Source organism: Xenopus laevis, chromosome 1L, assembly GCF_017654675.1.
Source record: "Xenopus laevis strain J_2021 chromosome 1L, Xenopus_laevis_v10.1, whole genome shotgun sequence".
Taxonomy (NCBI): Eukaryota; Metazoa; Chordata; class Amphibia; order Anura; family Pipidae; genus Xenopus; species Xenopus laevis.
In genome coordinates, this window is record NC_054371.1 from 9,821,549 (window position 1) to 9,841,027 (window position 19,479).

Consider the following 19,479-nt stretch of genomic DNA (forward strand, 5'->3'; position numbering starts at 1 on the left):
TTTCTGTGTAATAATAAAACAGTAACTTGTACTTGATCCCAACTAAGATATAATTAATCCTTATTGGAGGCAAAACCAGCCTATTGGCTTTATTTAATGTTTATATGATTTTCTAGCAGACTTAAGGTATGAAGATACAATTTATGAAAAGATAAGGTTATCGGTTATATTTTCTTGCTTTTAGAAAAGCAAGAAAAAGTCCCTTTAACATCCTGGCCCTGGTTTTACTGTCCCTGAATCTCACTCACTACCCCCATGAGAAAATGGAAGGGACCCAAGGGGCAAGCGAGATTAAAAAAATAATCAGATTTTTCTGGGTCCTTGCTACAGCAATTACTATTCTGTCAGGCAACGATTTGGTACATTGTGTGATTTTCTCTCCTCCCAGCGTGAGACCAGTATGTAAGGTCATATGTGTGACTGTCACACTAAATTCATGGTGTGCACGAGCCTCCTAACTGCCCTTCAGACTGGGCTCCCTTAGCTCATAACAAGGTTACAGATATATAGAAACATTGGGGTAACACTCACCCTGCTATAGTTCCAGGGGTACCCAGGGTACAAATAAACACTCACCCCAAATCTCCCCCTAACTGACCTTCAGACTGGGCCCCCTTAGCTCATAACAAGGTTACAGATATATAGAAACATTGGGGTAACACTCACCCTGCTATAGTTCCAGGGGTACCCAGGGTACAAATAAACACTCACCCCAAATCTCCCCCTAACTGACCTTCAGACTGGGCCCCCTTAGCTCATAACAAGGTTACAGATATATAGAAACATTGGGGTGTCATCCTGCTATAGTTCCAGGGGTACCCAGGGTACAAATAAACACTCACCCAAAATCTCCCACTAACTGACCTTCAGACTGGGCCCCCTTAGCTCATAACAAGGTTACAGATATATAGAAACATTGGGGTAACAGTCACCCTGCTATAGTTCCAGGGGTACCCAGGGTACAAATAAACACTCACCCCAAATCTCCCCCTAACTGACCTTCAGACTGGGCCCCCTTAGCTCATAACAAGGTTACAGATATATAGAAACATTGGGGTAACAGTCACCCTGCTATAGTTCCAGGGGTACCCAGGGTACAAATAAACACTCACCCCAAATCTCCCACTAACTGGCCTTCAGACTGGGCCCCCTTAGCTCATAACAAGGTTACAGATATATAGAAACATTGGGGTAACAGTCACCCTGCTATAGTTCCAGGGGTACCCAGGGTACAAATAAGCACTCACCCCAAATCTCCCCCTAACTGACCTTCAGACTGGGCCCCCTTAGCTCATAACAAGGTTACAGATATATAGAAACATTGGGGTGTCACCCTGCTATAGTTCCAGGGGTACCCAGGGTACAAATAAGCTCTCACCCCAAATCTCCCCCTAACTGGCCTTCAGACTGGGCCCCCTTAGCTCATAACAAGGTTACAGATATATAGAAACATTGGGGGTCACCCTGCTATAGTTCCAGGGGTACCCAGGGTACAAATAAACACTCACCCCAAATCTCCCCCTAACTGACCTTCAGACTGGGCCTCCTTAGCTCATAACAAGGTTACAGATATATAGAAACATTGGGGTGTCACCCTGCTATAGTTCCAGGGGTACCCAGGGCACAAATAAACACTCACCCCAAATCTCCCCCTAACTGACCTTCAGACTGGGCCCCCTTAGCTCATAACAAGGTTACAGATATATAGAAACATTGGGGTCACCCTGCTATAGTTGCAGATACTGGTTGGTATTTGGAAGGACTGCTGGGGTTTGGGTGATGCTGTAGGACAGTGAGTGTAACAAGTGTAAATGGTTTTGTCTGGTTTCTATAGATTTCTATAGAGTCTACAATTCACACGCAATGTTCCAACACAGCTCCCGGGATAACAGCTTGATAAAACTGCAATCATCCAGATATAAAGCAAGTTGCTGTGTAACAGGTTAAATCACTGCAGAAATATTTACCAACACAATATAAATATAAGAGAGAGATGATTTATTCCTCCTACAGTGAATGGGAATTTAAAGGAGAGATTTGGAGGAGGCAGAGCCCACACAGTATACACTGTATACATTATATATACTGTAAATAAGAGGAGGGAGAACATAAGGCTCTGTTGGGACTAGTAACATGCCAGTGACTTTCCATTGCCCCTCGGCCTATACCTGAGCACACACAGATGAACATACAGGCTCAGTTGGAGGTGATATTGGGTGGGTGCAGGGGTTTGGGTGAAGTGGGTGCTGCAGGGACAGAGAGAGAATAAGCAAATGAGAGACGGAAGTTATTGTCATGGGAGGGTGTTTATTCCAGGGAACAGACGGCCTCTGATCCACACGGGAGAGATCCAAGCCCACGGCAGCTTTCTAAATGTCATCTCTGTGACAGTGACAAACACATGTCAGCGACAGTGAGTGGGATCAGTCATCTTACACTTAACCTCTCATCTACCACACCCATCTTAGCTCCTGACTGTACTCACTATGTATTGTGTGTTTATTCATCAGCAATCAGGGACCCAAGGGCTGTGTGTATAAGGGAAGCGCTGTGTGTATAAGGGAAGCGCTGTGTGTGTATAAGGGAAGCGCTGTGTGTGTATAAGGGAAGCGCCGTATAAGGGAAGCGCCGTGTATGTATAAGGGAAGCGCCGTGTGTGTATAAGGGAAGCGCCGTGTGTGTATAAGGGAAGCGCTGTGTGTGTATAAGGGAAGCGCTGTGTGTGTATAAGGGAAGCGCTGTGTGTGTATAAGGGAAGCGCTGTGTGTGTATAAGGGAAGCGCCGTGCCGTGTGTGTATAAGGGAAGCGCCGTGTGTGTATAAGGGAAGCGCTGTGTGTGTATAAGGGAAGCGCTGTGTGTGTATAAGGGAAGCGCCGTGTGTGTATAAGGGAAGCGCCGTGTGTGTATAAGGGAAGCGCTGTGTGTGTATAAGGGAAGCGCTGTGTGTGTATAAGGGAAGCGCTGTGTGTATAAGGGAAGCGATGTGTGTATAAGGGAAGCGCTGTGTGTGTATAAGGGAAGCGCCGTGTATGTATAAGGGAAGCGCTGTGTGTATAAGGGAAGCGCTGTGTGTGTATAAGGGAAGCGCTGTGTGTGTATAAGGGAAGCGCTGTGTGTGTATAAGGGAAGTACTGTGTGTGTATAAGGGAAGCGCTGTGTGTGTATAAGGGAAGCGCTGTGTGTATAAGGGAAGCGATGTGTGTATAAGGGAAGCAGTGAGAGATATCATAAGAAAACTGTATTGAGCCATTTCTAGAGCCGACAGATGGAGGTGACAGAAAGCTTTACTTTAGGAACGTTTGTTTCCGCAGCCATTACTTGTGAGTAACACAGGGGGAGTCTCTGTGTGATTGTGTGAGGGGGACCTGATGCCATTGCACCATTGAGTCATTTGGGGACTATTTGCAACAGGTACTGCAGGAGAGGCATTTGGGGGCTATTTGCAGGAGAGGCATTTGGGGGCTATTTGCAGGAGAGGCATTTGGGGAATATTTGCAGCAGGTACTGCAGGAGAGGCATTTGGGGAATATTTGCAGCAGGTACTGCAGGAGAGGCATTTGGGACACCCGCCTACACAAGGTAGAAGAGGCGCAGTCAGTCTCAGTGATTTGGGGAAGGCTCGGTGGGAGTCTGTAAGTGTGAAATATTTCCCAGCAGAACAGAGCAGCACAAGTGCCTAAAATGCAGCAATAATTGTACATTAACAGAAGGACAGCTGAGTCCCCCGCCTGTTCCACATATACAGCCTGTAGCTCTTATATAACTGCAACAAGGAGAGGCTGTATATAAATGCACCAACCGCAGGGACGCTTTCTACACAGAGACAGAACAGGCTATTGAATTACACAGCTTCATTTTAAATATTTATTGTTATTATTCTATAGCCCTGTAACTTTCCTGCAGATAAATATTAAGATTGCGAGACCCTGGTACCAATTTAAATAATGAAATAAATTATAACAAAGTAACTTTCCAATATACTTTTTTTTTTGGGTACATTTATATATAATCTTAAAATCAGTGACCGTTTGTATTGGGAGTATACTGACAGGTTGCTTAGAATTACAATTCTTTCCATTATGAAAAATTTAATTTTTTGGTTTACATTGCTTTTAATTTATTGACATGTTATTTGTCAGGGCAAAATGACCATTAGCACTTGCTGTTTCCTGGAGGATCTCTACTGAAGAGGCCTTATGATTATACTCCTGCCTTGTACTCCCTGCCTTGTACCCCCCCTGCCTTGTACCCCCCCTGCCTTGTACCCCCGCTGCCTTGTTCCCCCGCTGCCTTGTTCCCCCCCTGCCTTGTACCCCCCCCTGCCTTGTACCCCCCCCTGCCTTTTTTCTTACCGATATCAATTCATCCCTGCAGAGTGTGTGTCTGTCAGAATGTTACATACATGTCACGTGAAAGCCATGATGTCAATGGGAGATGGTGACATCACAGCGCAGGTTCTTCTAGTAAGACAGGATTCTTACCTGCCAGAAGACAGTTGAAGCCAGTGTCTGATTTGGCAGCAGGAGACCCACAACCTGGAAGCATAAACAAGCAAAGGGATCAGTATTAGTGACTGGCAACAGTGAAAGCCACTCATGACCTTGACGGACAGCTTTTATTGAGTGCACACATGCAACCAGAATATGCACAATTATGATCCCCTGTAGGGTTAGCTTACACCCCTGAAAGGACCCTGTGTTACTAAGTAGCATACTATGCTTTTCCCCAAAATGGATGAAAAAATAAAGAAGAAAAGGCGAAATGGAAGAAACCATTGTTCTGTGCATGCGTAAAGACTTCCGTGCATTCCATCAGTTGTGGGATGGATAGAGGAATAGCAAGATAATGAGAAGCAAGGCTAAGCGACCCCTAACACACCATCTGCTGCTGTACTAGTAAACCAAGAACAGCTGGGGGTGTTATGAGTTGCAATTCTACACAACAGCTGTAGTGATAAGGTCGCATAACCCTACTATAGATAGATTGATAGATACACATAGGTACTGTGATATCATTAACTGCACAAATTAGATTGAGAAGAATGTAAATTGTCAGAGGAACAAGACAAGGATGCCCTCTTTCCCCCCCTTTATATCAGCCATTTGCATGGGGCCATTAGCAGAGCTGCACAAACAAACCTTCTCCTTACCATGTCGCCTTTGCCTTGAGGAATATATGAATATGTCCTTCATATGGCGTATACTATATATGATAATATGCCTTTAACGATTAGTAAAGGGAACTAAGCATAAACAATAGATAATAATATGGCAATAATTCAGCAGCGATACCAGGTTAGTAGTAGAACCAGCCATTAGAGGACAGGGTGCTAAATGGCACACCTCATACACATTATTAAGTGAGAGAAATGATAACACAAAACCAGAGACAATAATGGGCTGTCGGGTTAATAGGGGTCAGGTTGAGCCTGTAGGGCACACAGCTGTACAGCCAAAATAAAGCCTGATAGCTGAAGGGAAAGGACTTGTCTTGGATGGGAGCAGAAGATAAAAGGGGCCAGGGGCCATTTCTGTGTCTACAAGTTCAGTTCATGGGCTGCTGACGTCTCACAAAACATTGTAAGTGGAGATTTCCAATGACTGGGGGCTTGTCTAGAGCAGGAAAAGGTCAGGGAAATAAAGGTGGAGTTTTTGGTTGCCTCTAACAGATTTGTCATGAGACCTGCACAATGACAGAGAGATTAGCAGCACTTTCTGTAAATTACTAACATCGCTTAAATATATCAACAGATTTATTCTGAGAACCGTCAGACAGAAACCTCAGTCTTCACATTCACCTCAAATTCTTGTTTCTACTCCCCACTTGCTTCCTAACCCCTAACACTTCTGTTCCTAGCCCCCCCCCAATCATTTCCCAATTCACTGATACACTTCTCTTTCTTATTATCTATAAACACCTTCCTTCCTACCCCACCCTCACATTCAGTCCTATTCACCCCAATGGAAGGAGGTTCCTAGAGCACCCTCAAATTCAGTCCTATTCAGCCCAATGCCTCCTTCCTAGAGCACCCTCACATTCAGTCCTATTCACCCCAATGGAAGGAGGCTCCTAGAGCACCCTCAAATTGGTCCTATTCACCCCAATGACTCCTTCCTAGAGCTCCCTCACATTCAGCCCTATTCACCCCAATTCCTCCTTCATAGAGCACACTCAGTCCTATTCACCCCAATGCCTCCTTCATAGAGCACCCTCACATTCAGTCCTATTCACCCAATGCCTCCTTCCTAGAGCTCCCTCACATTCAGCCCTATTCATCCCAATGCCTCCTTCATAGAGCACCCTCACATTCAGTCCTATTCACCCAATGCCTCCTTCCTAGAGCTCCCTCACATTCAGTCCTATTCACCCCAATGCCTCCTTCCTAGAGCACCCTCACAGGAGTGTGCCCACTGCTCAGTGTATTCCTAATGCAACCTCACACTCCTGTAGCTTCTCCCATTCAACATTACTTCCAGAATCACCCCTGCACTTGTGCTCCTACTGTCTAGTCTATTCATAATCCAACCTCAAACTTCATTCCCTTTCTCCCTCCTGCTCACAGTTCTACACCCCATTCCTTTCCAACATCACTCTTATATTTCTGTGTCCTACACTCTATTTCCATTCTACCTCCCATTCACACTTTTATTCCTACACAACATTATCTATACCTTCTGCTCACACTTCTGTTACATCTACCCCTACACCCAACATACCCTGCCTACCTCCTCATCACATTTTTGTTACTAAATACCTTCCTAACTCTAAATCACAATTCTGTTCCTACAAGCCATCCATCTCTGCTTACCCCCAATCATTTCTACTTCCCTCTGACATTTCTGGTTACTTTGTTTCTACTTTCCATACACTAACCCATACACTTCTGTTGCTAATCCCAACCCACTTCCAATACCCCAGTAATTCTGTTCCTAATCCTCAAAATATTCCTAATTGACCACATACCTTCTGTTTCTTATATAAACACTTGCCTTTCTACCCACCCTCATATTCGATTTGATTGTGTGTTCCTGGTACCCAATCTACTCCTAATCCAACTTGCCCATGCCTACCTCCCATTCACAATTCTGTTCTTCGCCCCCAATTCCCTTACTACATTCCAATTCCAATTCAGGGTTCTACGCACCTTTCCTTTGTCTCTCTTACACTTCTCTTCCTATTCCCCAAACCCTCCAGTTCTTACCAGTCTCTTCTTTGTACAACTCTAAATGCTCTCTTTTTATCCTTTTGCTCAACTTTTATTCTTCTCATTTCAACCCACTTTTCATTCCATCCTTTGCCCCCTCTGTCAGAGACCTTTTCTATAAACTTCTTGTATTCAGTGTATTCAGTGAACCTTGTGGCTGCTGGCTATCAATTAAGCCAAAAGTCTAATATTAGCAGTCTAAAAATGTATGTAATTTTTAAAAAAGTACTCAGTGAGGCACCCTAAGTTGGCATGAAATAATTTTGGGGGTTTATATTACCTTTAAGATGTTGTTATTCCAGATTGAAATACCAGATGATGTGGTCTGGGAATGAACAGTCAAGTTCCTGTACTTATTGGGAATTATACGATATATTATTGGGTTATATATGTTATCATCTGGTTGTTGGTTACTGGGAACGAGCAGTTTATTAGGAAGAATATAATGACACCACCCCATGATACTGGAATGAATATTGAAAACGCCCAGAAATACTGGTCATTATGAAGTGACACACCTTTATGTCTACTCAGTGGAAAAGAATGGAACTGGGTAAGAATGAAGTTATAGTACTTACTATTGGGGTCCCAAAGGGAACATAACCTGGGAAGGATATAAAAGGTATCTGTCAGAAACATGTAGGCTTCATTGCTGAACATCTAATGACATCAAAGTATGACATCACTTGAGATCATATGTACTGGGTACACAACTGATGCAGGGAATGATAGAAGAAGATTTATATATCTGTGGTGGTAGGGATGATGGAGCTCCCGTTATTTCTCGACAAGCACGAATGCATTTACAGTTTGCTTGAATAGACCCATTCTTCTGAATTACAAAGCAACACTTACCTGACATTCTGAAAGGCATAAAAATCTTTTCGTTGGTATCTGGATGGATAATTGCCTGTAAAGACAAGGGAAAGCAATTAAAGCTGGTTCTACATGATTATAGAAAGAAGGGCCCTGTGCCACTGGGTGATGGGAGCATGGGGCAATAATTACTTATAATCGCCCGAGTTGATGCCATAAAATGCAAAAACTGATTGTACTATTAATGTTAAGAATATGCAGTTATACGTGCATGCTGTTAAATAATCCGCTGGGCATGTGATATGGCAGGTTGGTGCGTGATCTCGAGGTGAATTATCCAGCACATGGAGGCAGATGCACCCGCATTAAATGCACATAAATTGTCAGCCCTTATGGTTGAGCTAACCTAAGGCATCATCGTTTGACTCGTTTTCTGCCTCTCGCCGTAAGAAAGGTGTTTATCACTTAGTACACAGGTTGTACCTGCATTTTCCTTTTAGCAGCCCACCTGCTTTCAAGGTTGCATAGCTGTAGGGCATGCAGAATGGCAGAAGGAAGGGGGCAAAGTTTGGTCTCAGACTAGGCAAGAGCGTAGAAGAAAGTTTCCGTTGCTACGTATCATGCACACCATATAACAAGGTGGCTCGGGGAGCATCTATCAGGTGTACTTGCAAATTTCCTTATTCCTCCTCTTTTAGTATTTCAGCAATTAACACCTACTTAACTATGCTGCCATTAATTATAACTAGGTATTGGGAGGTGTGTATATGTGTATATTTTTATATTGACGTTGCCAACGGGTGTGTTTTGTTTAGCAGGTTTAAAATAAGAACTGGGGGGGTAGAGAGAGAGAGAGAGAGGATGCCGGACGGACACTGGGAATCAGGGAGCTGACACTCGCTGGGTACATCTATGGGTACATACATGTTACTGGCCTCATCAGCCTACAGGTGCCAAGATGGGGCATCGCTTGCTCTGTTCAAACCTCTTCCAATGGTTCGATTTCAAGTAGGGATGCACTGAATCCACTATTTTGGATTCGGCCGAACCACCGAATCCTTTGCGAAAGATTTGGCCGAATACCGAAACAAATACGAATTTGCATATGCAAATTATGGGTGTGAAGAGGAGAAATGTTTAACTTCCTTTTGTGACAAAAAGTTATGCGATTCCCCTCCCGCCTCTAATTTGCATATGCTAATTAGTATTTGGTTCGGCCGGGCAGAAGGATTCGGCTAAATCCTGATTCAGTGCATTCCTAATTTTAAGGTCTAAATCTGACCATATTGCCTAAGCATGCACATGGAGATATACAGTATACTGCAGCTTTCCTCTCACTTAAGGTGGCCATACATGTAGAGATCTCTCCCCGATATATGTCTACCTTGTGGTGGGCAATACTGGGCTGATCCAATTGTGGGCCCTGGGCCCTAGGAACAAATGATCGGATCACAACGTTGAATATAAAGGCGGTTGGATCGAGGATTGCATCCACTTAACCCATCAGAGGGCCCCATACACTGGGCAATAAGCCGTCTACTTAAAGAACCAGTAACTTAAAAAAAAAAATTACAAAAATTTGTTAATATACTATGAAAAATAAACACCAACACATATTAAACTTTAAAAACACAAAGTCTTTATTTAGAAATAACTTAACGAAACTCCGCTTGCGATCCTCTTCAGAAAAGGCGATTGGGCGATCCATCATGCGGCGCTGGATTTCTCCTCCCTGCCTTCCTGATAGGAGATAGACAGGGAGGATAAATCGAGCGGCGCACAATGGATTGTCACCGTGTCGCCTTTTCTGAAGAGGAGCGCAAGCGGAGTTTCGGTAAGTTATTTCTAAATAAAGACTTTGCGATTTTAAAGTTTTAAATGCCTTGGTGTTTTTTTTTTCGTAGTGTATTAACAAATGTTTTTATTTTATTTTTATTATATTACTGGTCCTTTAATCTGTGAGGAGCTTATATCTGCCTGTGTATGGGGCCTTAACTGACAGACACTTAAAGAGGCAGATTCCTCTCAATGTGCACTCACTTACATATGAAAGAAATATAGTGTATGATCACTCACACTACAGAGGTGATGCCAATGGATTTATTTGCCAGATCAGTAAAAGAGGCATGGGGGTGTTATACAGGAATAGACACTTCTGGCATGTAGAGGAGGCCCCACAGAATCGATGCCTGGAGGCCCCAATACTTAATGACTGGATCAGAAATAAATATATATAGGAGCAGGGTTGGCATTAGAGGGGCCACAACATACACAGTCACTCTGGGTCTAATCATTTATTGCTTTCCTACTCTCCGTGTTTCACTATTCAGCAGCTTCTTCAGTTCAATGAGTAGTGAAACATCTTCAATAATTTCTCTAGATTTACTTTTACTAGATATACCCTGACCTGGATGAATGAAACCCCATAGACATACTGTGATTTGCCTTTAAACGTTGTATAGATGATAGAGAAACAGCAGTGCACTCTGGGAACAGTTGCAAAGACTTTTCGGATGACCGGCACAGCACCAAAAGCCACCAAAAGGTACCACACAGTACCAAAAGGTACCACGCCACACAAAAAGGCTTACCTGCTTAATTTTCTGGGCTCCCCAAAGCTGAAAATCAGAAAAAGAAAAAAAAAGCATTACCAAGAGGGTCTACACTTAAATTGAAAATAAATGCAGAACAAGTTTCCCATCATGCATCTAATTTAAATTAACTGTTAGTATAATGTAGAGAGTGAGACAATTTGCAATTGGTTTTCATTTTCTATTATTTGTGTTTTTTTAATTATTTAGCTTTTTATTCAGCAACTCTCCAGTTTGCAATTTCAGCCATCTGGTTGCTAGGGTCCAAATTAAACCAGCAACCATGCATTAGTATTAAAAAGGGACTGACATATGAATAGGAGAGGGGCTGAATAGAAAGATGAGTAATAAAAAGTATCAGTAACAATTAGGGATGCACCGAATCCACTACCGAATACTGAACCCTAATTTGCATATGCAAATTAGTGGTAGGAAAGGAAAAAGTGGAAAAAATTCTTCATTTGTGACGAAAAGTCACGTGATCTCCCTACCTGCCCCTAATTTTAATATGCAAATTGGGATTCAGATTCGGTTCTGCCTGACACAAGGATTCGGCTGAATCCGAACCGAATCCTGGATTCGGTGCATCCCTAGTAACAATAAATTTGTAGCTTTACAGAGCATTTGTTTTCAGATGGCATCACTGAGCCCCATTTTAAAGCTGAAAAGAGTCAGATGAAGAAGGCAAATAATTCAAAAACTATAAAAAACATAGGGATGCACATTCGGTTCGGGATTCGGCCTTTTTTAGCAGGATTCGGCCGAATCCTTCTGCCTGGCCGAACTGAATCCGAATTTGCATATGCAAATTAGGAACGGGGAGAGAAATCCCATGACTTTTTGTCACAAAACAAGGAAGTAAAAAAAATTTCCCCTTCCCAACCCTAATTTGCATATGAAAATTAGGATTCAGTTTGGTATTCGCCCGAATCTTTTGCGAAGGATTCGGGTGTTCGGTCGAATCCAAAATAGTAGATTCGGTGCATCCCTTATAAAAAAAGAAAAAAAAATGGAGGCCAATTGAAAAGTTGCTTAGAATTAGCCATTCTAGAACATCCATAAAAATGAACTTGCAGGTGAAGCACCCCTTTAAGTACTCAGAGCAGAATTGCTCTTTCAAAAAAGCAGTTTCACATCCACTGGAGAGAAATAATAGGTTTGTCGGATGCCAGACATAATTGATAATATAAGTGGAAAGCATTTAAGTCCCATTAGTTTGGCTGCTGATGCAAAGGGAGGAGGAAATGATTGTGGAAATATTATTAGAATATAAAAAGGCAATAACTGCAGCAGGAGAGAGAATGTCATATAATCGGTATAAATATCCCCAGGATAAGGAAAGTGTACAGACTGCATGGAGTAGCCGACAACCTGCATTAATTCCCCTGCTGTACATCTTGGTGTAAATGTTTCCTCGCCCCTGGGTGTTAGAATGGATATTACTGTGAGAATGGCAAGCTCTTTAGCCTCTCTGAGAGCACTGCGTGCCCCCTGCTGTTCTGATGATTGAGACACCAATAATGGATCCAACAGGCCGATGGTTCTTGTCTTTGGCACTTGATAGGGGCAGCTGGAAATGAGGTGCATCTTTCATCTGAAGGTGAAATATTACAGGGGGGCGAGAGCCTCCATCAGCAGGAGATTCAATCAGTGAGAACAGCACAGCCGAGGAAATCCATAGCTCTTACTACTGACAGTTTGGGCTGATCAACTGGCAGCTATGTGTTACAGGTTAGAACCTCACAACTAATACAGCAGGCCCATCTATTAGGGATGCACCGAATCCACTATTTTAGAATTCAGCCAAATCCCGAATCCTTTATGAAAGATTTGGCCAAATACCGAACAATTTTATGACTTCCTTGTTCGGATTTTAGATTCGGATTCGGTTTGCCCGGTAACACGAATACAACCAAATCTAAATCTGCTGAAAAAGGCCGGATCCCAAACCGAATGCTGGATTTGGTGCATTCCTACACTGGGACAGGTGCACTGGATTTGTACAGACAGACTGCAGAAAGGGCTCCCCAATGAAGTGCATACAATGGTCTGTTTTTCCTTGATGATATTTTAGGATTGACTTCAGCAGCAGGATCCTTGTTTATTAAATAGGGCTTCTCCATGGGATGTCATTTGTTGTCAGACAAAGCTGTTATAAGGAGATTAAAGGACATTCCAGACATTAATCATAGGTGGGTTATTGCAGTAATAATCCTAATGCTGCATGATGTGCCGGGATGAGAGAGAAGTAATAAACATAAGCATTTGTTTTTTAGATGGGGTCATTGACCCCCACTTAGAAGCTGGAAAGCATCTGAAGAAGAAGGCAAATAATGAAAAAATATAAAAAAAAGATCAACTGAAAAGTTACCTAGAATTACCGGTAGTCATTCTATAACACAATAAGTGGTGAACTACCCTTTAAAAAAAAGGCAAAACAACAAATTTAGGGCCCCACTCAGCAAATCTTAGGCAAGAGGATGAGTTTTGCACGTATATAAAGGAAGAGTGAATTACTGAGGGGCTCCGCAGGGGTGTAGCTACATTAGACATGTGACTGGTGGGTGGGATTTCTAGGCTGAATACAGGAAAAGCAATTTGGCCAATCAAATACTGGATGGCACAAATAGTTAGTACAGTCCGTATGTACAGCAGATTTACACGGCACATTTTTATAACAAAGTAGTTATTTCCCAGCAATGTGAATAAAACAATGTTTTCTGTATCAGTCCTTGTCCAATCAGCAATTTCTTTTGAACGTGTTGGTCACTTGCAAGGTTCCGGGAACAGCCCCAGCCAGATATATATATATATAATATAATATATAATGCTTGGGCAGTGTCACTGCTCTATTGCTGCTGCTGCTGCTGCTGCTGCTGCAGTCCTTCTTGAGTGCGGTTTATTGCCAGCGATAATAATAAAGTCTCTGCCTTTTCTGATTTTGTGTGACTGCTCCAGCAATTCTGGCACAGCATCCCAACTTATAAATACACTTTCCCCACATACACACCAGCAACATATTGCTCTGGAGCTGAAAACATATTGGCGTGCACCTCCCATGAGCGTGCGCTCGTCATAAATATGTCACGCAGCCAATTTCATGTGAGATTATATAATCCATGCAATAAGTGCAGTTACGCACATATGCTATTGATGCTTACAAGCGCCTCATTTATTTCAGTTATTTGGGGTGATTAGTTCTCATTACTCCCCGCCAGTCATTACAGACCCACAGCAGTGCTTCTCAGGATGGGCTGCAATATTTCCCATCAGCTTCATGATGTCTCCATTAGTAGCAAAGTCTCACACTGCAGCTCCCATTAAATCCTCATAAAGAGCCCAGTTTTACAACTAGCACCCATCCTATTTGTGTTCTATACACTGCCGGTATACAGTTAGGCCCAGAAATCTATGGACAGAGACAACTTTTTTTCTAATCCATTAGAAAAAAGTGGTCTCTGTCCAAAGATTTATGGGCCTCGCTGTGTAGCCTATTTCCATCTACACCCTTATCTTATTTCCCAAAGCCGGCATGTAACACCCATAACCATAACCCAGAGGGGTATTAAACACATTTTTCAAATGAAAGTCCAGTGTTGATTGTAGTATAATAACAGGGTTAATTTACAGATAAAGACGGGGGGTCCAGGTGCACAAGCTCCAGACCTTCAGCTTGGTACTAGACAACCATTAGGGATGAATCTTGACAAGAATGCGTCCTGTTTTGTGTAGTTATGATTGTTTATAACACTGACGTCGTCACATTAACACTGATTGTTTTGACTTGCTTGCATTTGATTGGTTCAATTTCATCTAAATATCAGCGTGTGTTCAGAAGATGTCCAGCCTATGATTAAGTGCACACATGGCACCAAACGCGTAAGGCTACATCATTTGAGATTTTCTTTTGCTAAATAAATAGGTTGACCATTGGCCCCAGCCTGTTTGCACAGTAATGGGAAAGCACCAAAAAAGCTGGGGCCAATGGTCAACCTGCAAATTAGTTGTCAGCAGATAATGATGGTGCTCATGGGTAATATGCCGGTGTCATACCATAGAGCCAGGGACCCCATTGTATCTAAGATGTGCCCCATGGTTATGGGTGTTCCATGAGCCAAATTAATCAACGTCCCACCTCTTCCCCAGGTCCAACCATTACATTACCTAGTTAGGAAGCAGGACCTGCAATATCCCATTGGTATTTAACAGGATAGAGATCTCTCAAATGTGTTTCTGTCCCTGGGCTGCTCTCCTTCCCATGGTCTGACAAGAATCTACTCCTGAATAAAGGTAAATTGATAAGACTCTTCCTCCAGTATTTACTCAATGACAGAGCTCTGGTTGTTAGCACTTCCTACTCCTTCGCTGCTCATATTCCGACAGCTGGGTAACATAGTAAGTTATGTTGAAAAAAGACAAGTCCATCAAGTTCAACCTTTTAATTTCTATTTTAACCTGCCTAACTGCCAGTTGATCCAGATGAAGGCAACAAACCCCATTTGAAGCCTCTCCAATTTGCCTCAGAGGGGGGAAAAATTCCTTCCTGACTCCAATATGCAATGGGACCAGTCCCTGGATCAACTTGTACTATGAGCTATCTCCCATAAACAGGTTTTCTTTTAGAAACATATCCCTGGATACCTTCAAACAATAAACACTAGGGATGCACAGAATCCCCTATTTTGGATTTGGCCAAACCCCCGAATCCTGGGAAGAGGGAAAAATGTTTTACTCCCTTGTTTTGTGACAAAAAATCACGTTATTTCCCTCCCCGCCCCTAATTTGAATATGCAAATTAGGATTTGGTTGGGCCGAATCGGAATACTGCTGAAAAATGCCGAATCCTGGATTGTTGCATCCCTACTAAACACAGAACTCTGTTTCTCTGCACAAGAACCTACACATCAAGTCCTACTCAGTACTTACTTACAGTAGAGCGTTCTGCTCCTTCCCATGGTCTGAATCTACTCCTGAATAAAGGTAAATGGATAGACTCTTCCTCCAGTATTTACCCAATTACAGTGAATTGTGTGAAATAAGAGTTTCAAGCACAGGTTATAGGAAATAACACAGACATAATGGGCTTATTACCCCCCTCATGTCCTGCAGAACTTACTATAAAATGGCTTCGGGTATGTAAGCTCTTTCGGCAAGATTCCACAGAAGGGAACAGAACCCTCCCAAATATTGTCAGCCCTCATTAGAAATCAATTAGTATCCTGTCACTTTTCCCTGATTTAATGTGCTTTCTGCACCCTGCGCATAGCGTTTCCATATTAATATAAATATTTATGCTCAATATGTTACTTGTAAACATTCTGCAGAGTTTAGGAAAAAATGAATTACCGCGAAGGAGAATGGAAATCAAAATTCCTTTTGCCGCGGAAGTAACAAGTAACGCTTATGCGGCTGCAGCCGATCATTATGGTACGTGTTAAAGGGGGTGTTCACCTTTAAATTAACTTCTAGTGTGATGTAGAGAGGGATATTCCGAGAAAATTTGCATTTGGTTTTCATTTCTTATTATTTGTGTTTTTTGAGTTATTTAGCTTTTTATTCAGCAGCTCTTCAGTTTGCAATTTCAACATTCTGGTTGCTAGGCTCCAAATTACCCTAGCAACCATGCATTGATTTGAATGAGAGATTGGAATATGAATAGGAGAGGTCTGAATAAAAAGTAGCAATAATAATAAATGTGTAACCTTAAAGAGAATTTGTTTTAAGATGGGGTCAGTGACCCCCTCCCATTTGAAAGCTGGAAGGAGTCAGAAGAAGGTAAATCATTAAAAAACTAAAATAAATAAATAAATAATGAAGACCAATTTAAAAGTTGCTTAGAATTGGCCATTCTATAAGTCTTTACGTCACTCATTGTGGCTCATTTATAAAAACTGGACAAATTTGCACCTGGGCAGTAACCTATAGCAACCAATCAGTGATCAGCTTTTTTTCAGCCAGCTGCAGGTTGAACAGTGAAAGCAATCATCTGATTAGTTGCCATGGGTTACTGCCCAGGAGCAAATTTGCTCAGTGTTTATAAATGAGCCCCGTTATCTTTCAGCCTGGCGCCCCTGAAAGGCTGTGAGCTTCTTCTAACCGAAAATGAAAGACGCCCCGGCAATATCCTTTATGCTGCATCCCCATTGGCTGGTACTCCTGCTTTACCTGTGTAATAATATAGATACTAACAGAGATACTAACAGAGATACTAACAGAGATAATAATAGAGATACTAACAGAGATAATAATAGAGATACTAACAGATACTAATAGAGGGAGTTACCTCGTTATCAGTGATTCCAGGTGGCAGGGTGCCATGCTTGTAATCCTCTAGTAACTGGATGGCCTCCTTCAGGCGACTCTGTGAATAGAAAAAACATGGCAGATTATTTCTCTAAACACAACACAGGGGAGGGGCCCCTGGAGGGTCTGGGTGCACATGAGAAGCCAATGGAGGGGTCTCTATAATGGAGTGTAAGCCTGGCATAGAACTTTGGGTTCATGCAGAATGAATATCAGTTGCACAGTGCTTGTTATATCTATATATTAGCACACACCAGAGAAGTATGACAACTAGGGAAGAGCACTCCACTGAATAAAGATGATGAGTTTCCCCTGGCGATCCTTGTATACACAATAAGTAAATGTGTAAGAAATACCTACAGGAGGGACACATGGGAAGGTGTAAGGATGTTAACGTAGGATTAGTGTCAGTGAGTAGGGATTCAGTTCTGTTTCACTGCTCATATGCAAAGCCAATCACCACTTCTGCTCCAGCCCAATCATTAGGAACTTCCTATAACTCAGTCCCCTGCACCATCCCCTATAGACCAGCCTCACCCGGAACCCTACAAATAGCCATTTTCTATATCTTACGTCAACCATTAAAGCTCCCTCTACAGGCCATTCTTGCCTAGAACAGTATGAGTAACCAGATACTCTACCCCTGTAATTAAAGCTCCCTCTACAGGCCATTCTTGCCTAGAACAGTATGAGTAACTACTTACTCTACCCCTGTAATTAAAGCTCCCTCTACATGCCATTCTTGCCTAGAACAGTATGAGTAACCACATACTCTACCCCTGTAATTAAAGCTCCCTCTACAGGCCACTCTTACCTAGAACAATATGAGTAACCACATACTCTACCCCTGTAATTAAAAGCTCCCTCCACAGGCCATTCTTACCTAGAAAAATATGAGTAACCATATTTATACAGAACAGTATGAGTAACCACATACTCTACCCCTGTAATTAAAGCTCCCTCCACAGGCCATTCTTGCCTAGAACAGTATGAGTAACCACATACTCTACCCCTGTAATTAAAGCTCCCTCTACAGGCCATTCTTGCCTAGAACAGTATGAGTAACCACATACTCTACCCCTGTAATTAAAGCTCCCTCTACAGGCCACTCTTACCTAGAACAATATGAGTAACCACATACTCTACCCCTGTAATTAAAGCTCCCTCCACAGGCCATTCTTACCTAGAACAGTATGAGTAGCCACTTACTCTACCCCTGTAATTAAAGCTCCCTCTACATGCCATTCTTGCCTAGAACAGTATGAGTAACCACTTACTCTACCTCTGTAATTAAAGCTCCCTCTACAGGCCATTCTTGCCTAGAACAGTATGAGTAACCACATACTCTACCCCTGTAATTAAAGCTCCCTCTACAGGCCACTCTTACCTAGAACAATATGAGTAACCACATACTCTACCCTGTAATTAAAGCTCCCTCCACAGGCCATTCTTACCTAGAACAGTACGAGTAGCCACTTACTCTACCCCTGTAATTAAAGCTCCCTCTACAGGCCATTCTTGCCTGGAACAGTATGAGTAACCATATACTCTACACCTGTAATTAAAGCTCCCTCCACAGGCCATTCTTACCTAGAACAGTATGAGTAACCACATACTCTACCCCTGTAATTAAAGCTCCCTCCACAGGCCATTCTTACCTAGAACAGTATGAGTAACCACATACTCTACCCCTGTAATTAAAGCTCCCTCCACAGGCCATTCTTGCCTAGAACAGTATGAGTAACCACATACTCTACCCCTGTAATTAAAGCTCCCTCTACAGGCCATTCTTACCTAGAACAGTACGAGTAGCCACTTACTCTACCCCTGTAATTAAAGCTCCCTCTACAGGCCACTCTTACCTAGAACAGTATGAGTAACCACATACTCTACCCCTGTAATTAAAGCTCCCTCTACAGGCCACTCTTACCTAGAACAATATGAGTACCCACATACTCTACCCCTGTAATTAAAGCTCCCTCCACAGGCCATTCTTACCTAGAACAGTATGAGTAGCCACTTACTCTACCCCTGTAATTAAAGCTCCCTCTACAGGCCACTCTTACCTCGAACAATATGAGTAACCACATACTCTACCCCTGTAATTAAAGCTCCCTCCACAGGCCATTCTTACCTAGAACAGTATGAGTAGCCACTTACTCTACCCCTGTAATTAAAGCTCCCTCTACAGGCCATTCTTGCCTGGAACAGTATGAGTAACCATATACTCTACCCCTGTAATTAAAGCTCCCTCCGCAGGCCATTCTTACCTAGAACAGTATGAGTAACCACATACTCTACCCCTGTAATTAAAGCTCCCTCTACAGGCCATTCTTACCTAGAAAAATATGAGTAACCACATAATCTACCCCTGCCATTACAGCTCCCTCTACAGAAGAATCTCCCGTATAACCATATGATAAGACACTGCAGCTCATTTATCAACACAAATTTCCAATGGGCAGTAACCTATAGCAACCAATCAGTGATAGTTTTTTTCAGTCAGCTGCAGGTAGAACAATGAATGCAACAAATGAATTGGTTGCCATGGGTTACTGCCCAC

At 42.6% G+C, this 19,479-nt stretch overlaps 1 protein-coding gene across 1 annotated transcript in view; it reads right to left on the reverse strand.

Moving 5' to 3' along the window:
• sfxn5.L (sideroflexin 5 L homeolog) overlaps window positions 1-19,479 on the reverse strand; it is an 89,943-nt gene that overhangs the window by 48,324 nt on the left and 22,140 nt on the right. The window contains 5 exon segments of the mRNA NM_001197285.1: window positions 4,484-4,537; window positions 7,785-7,810; window positions 8,062-8,116; window positions 10,614-10,640; window positions 16,897-16,974. Of these exon segments, the coding sequence (NP_001184214.1) occupies window positions 4,484-4,537; window positions 7,785-7,810; window positions 8,062-8,116; window positions 10,614-10,640; window positions 16,897-16,974 (240 nt within the window).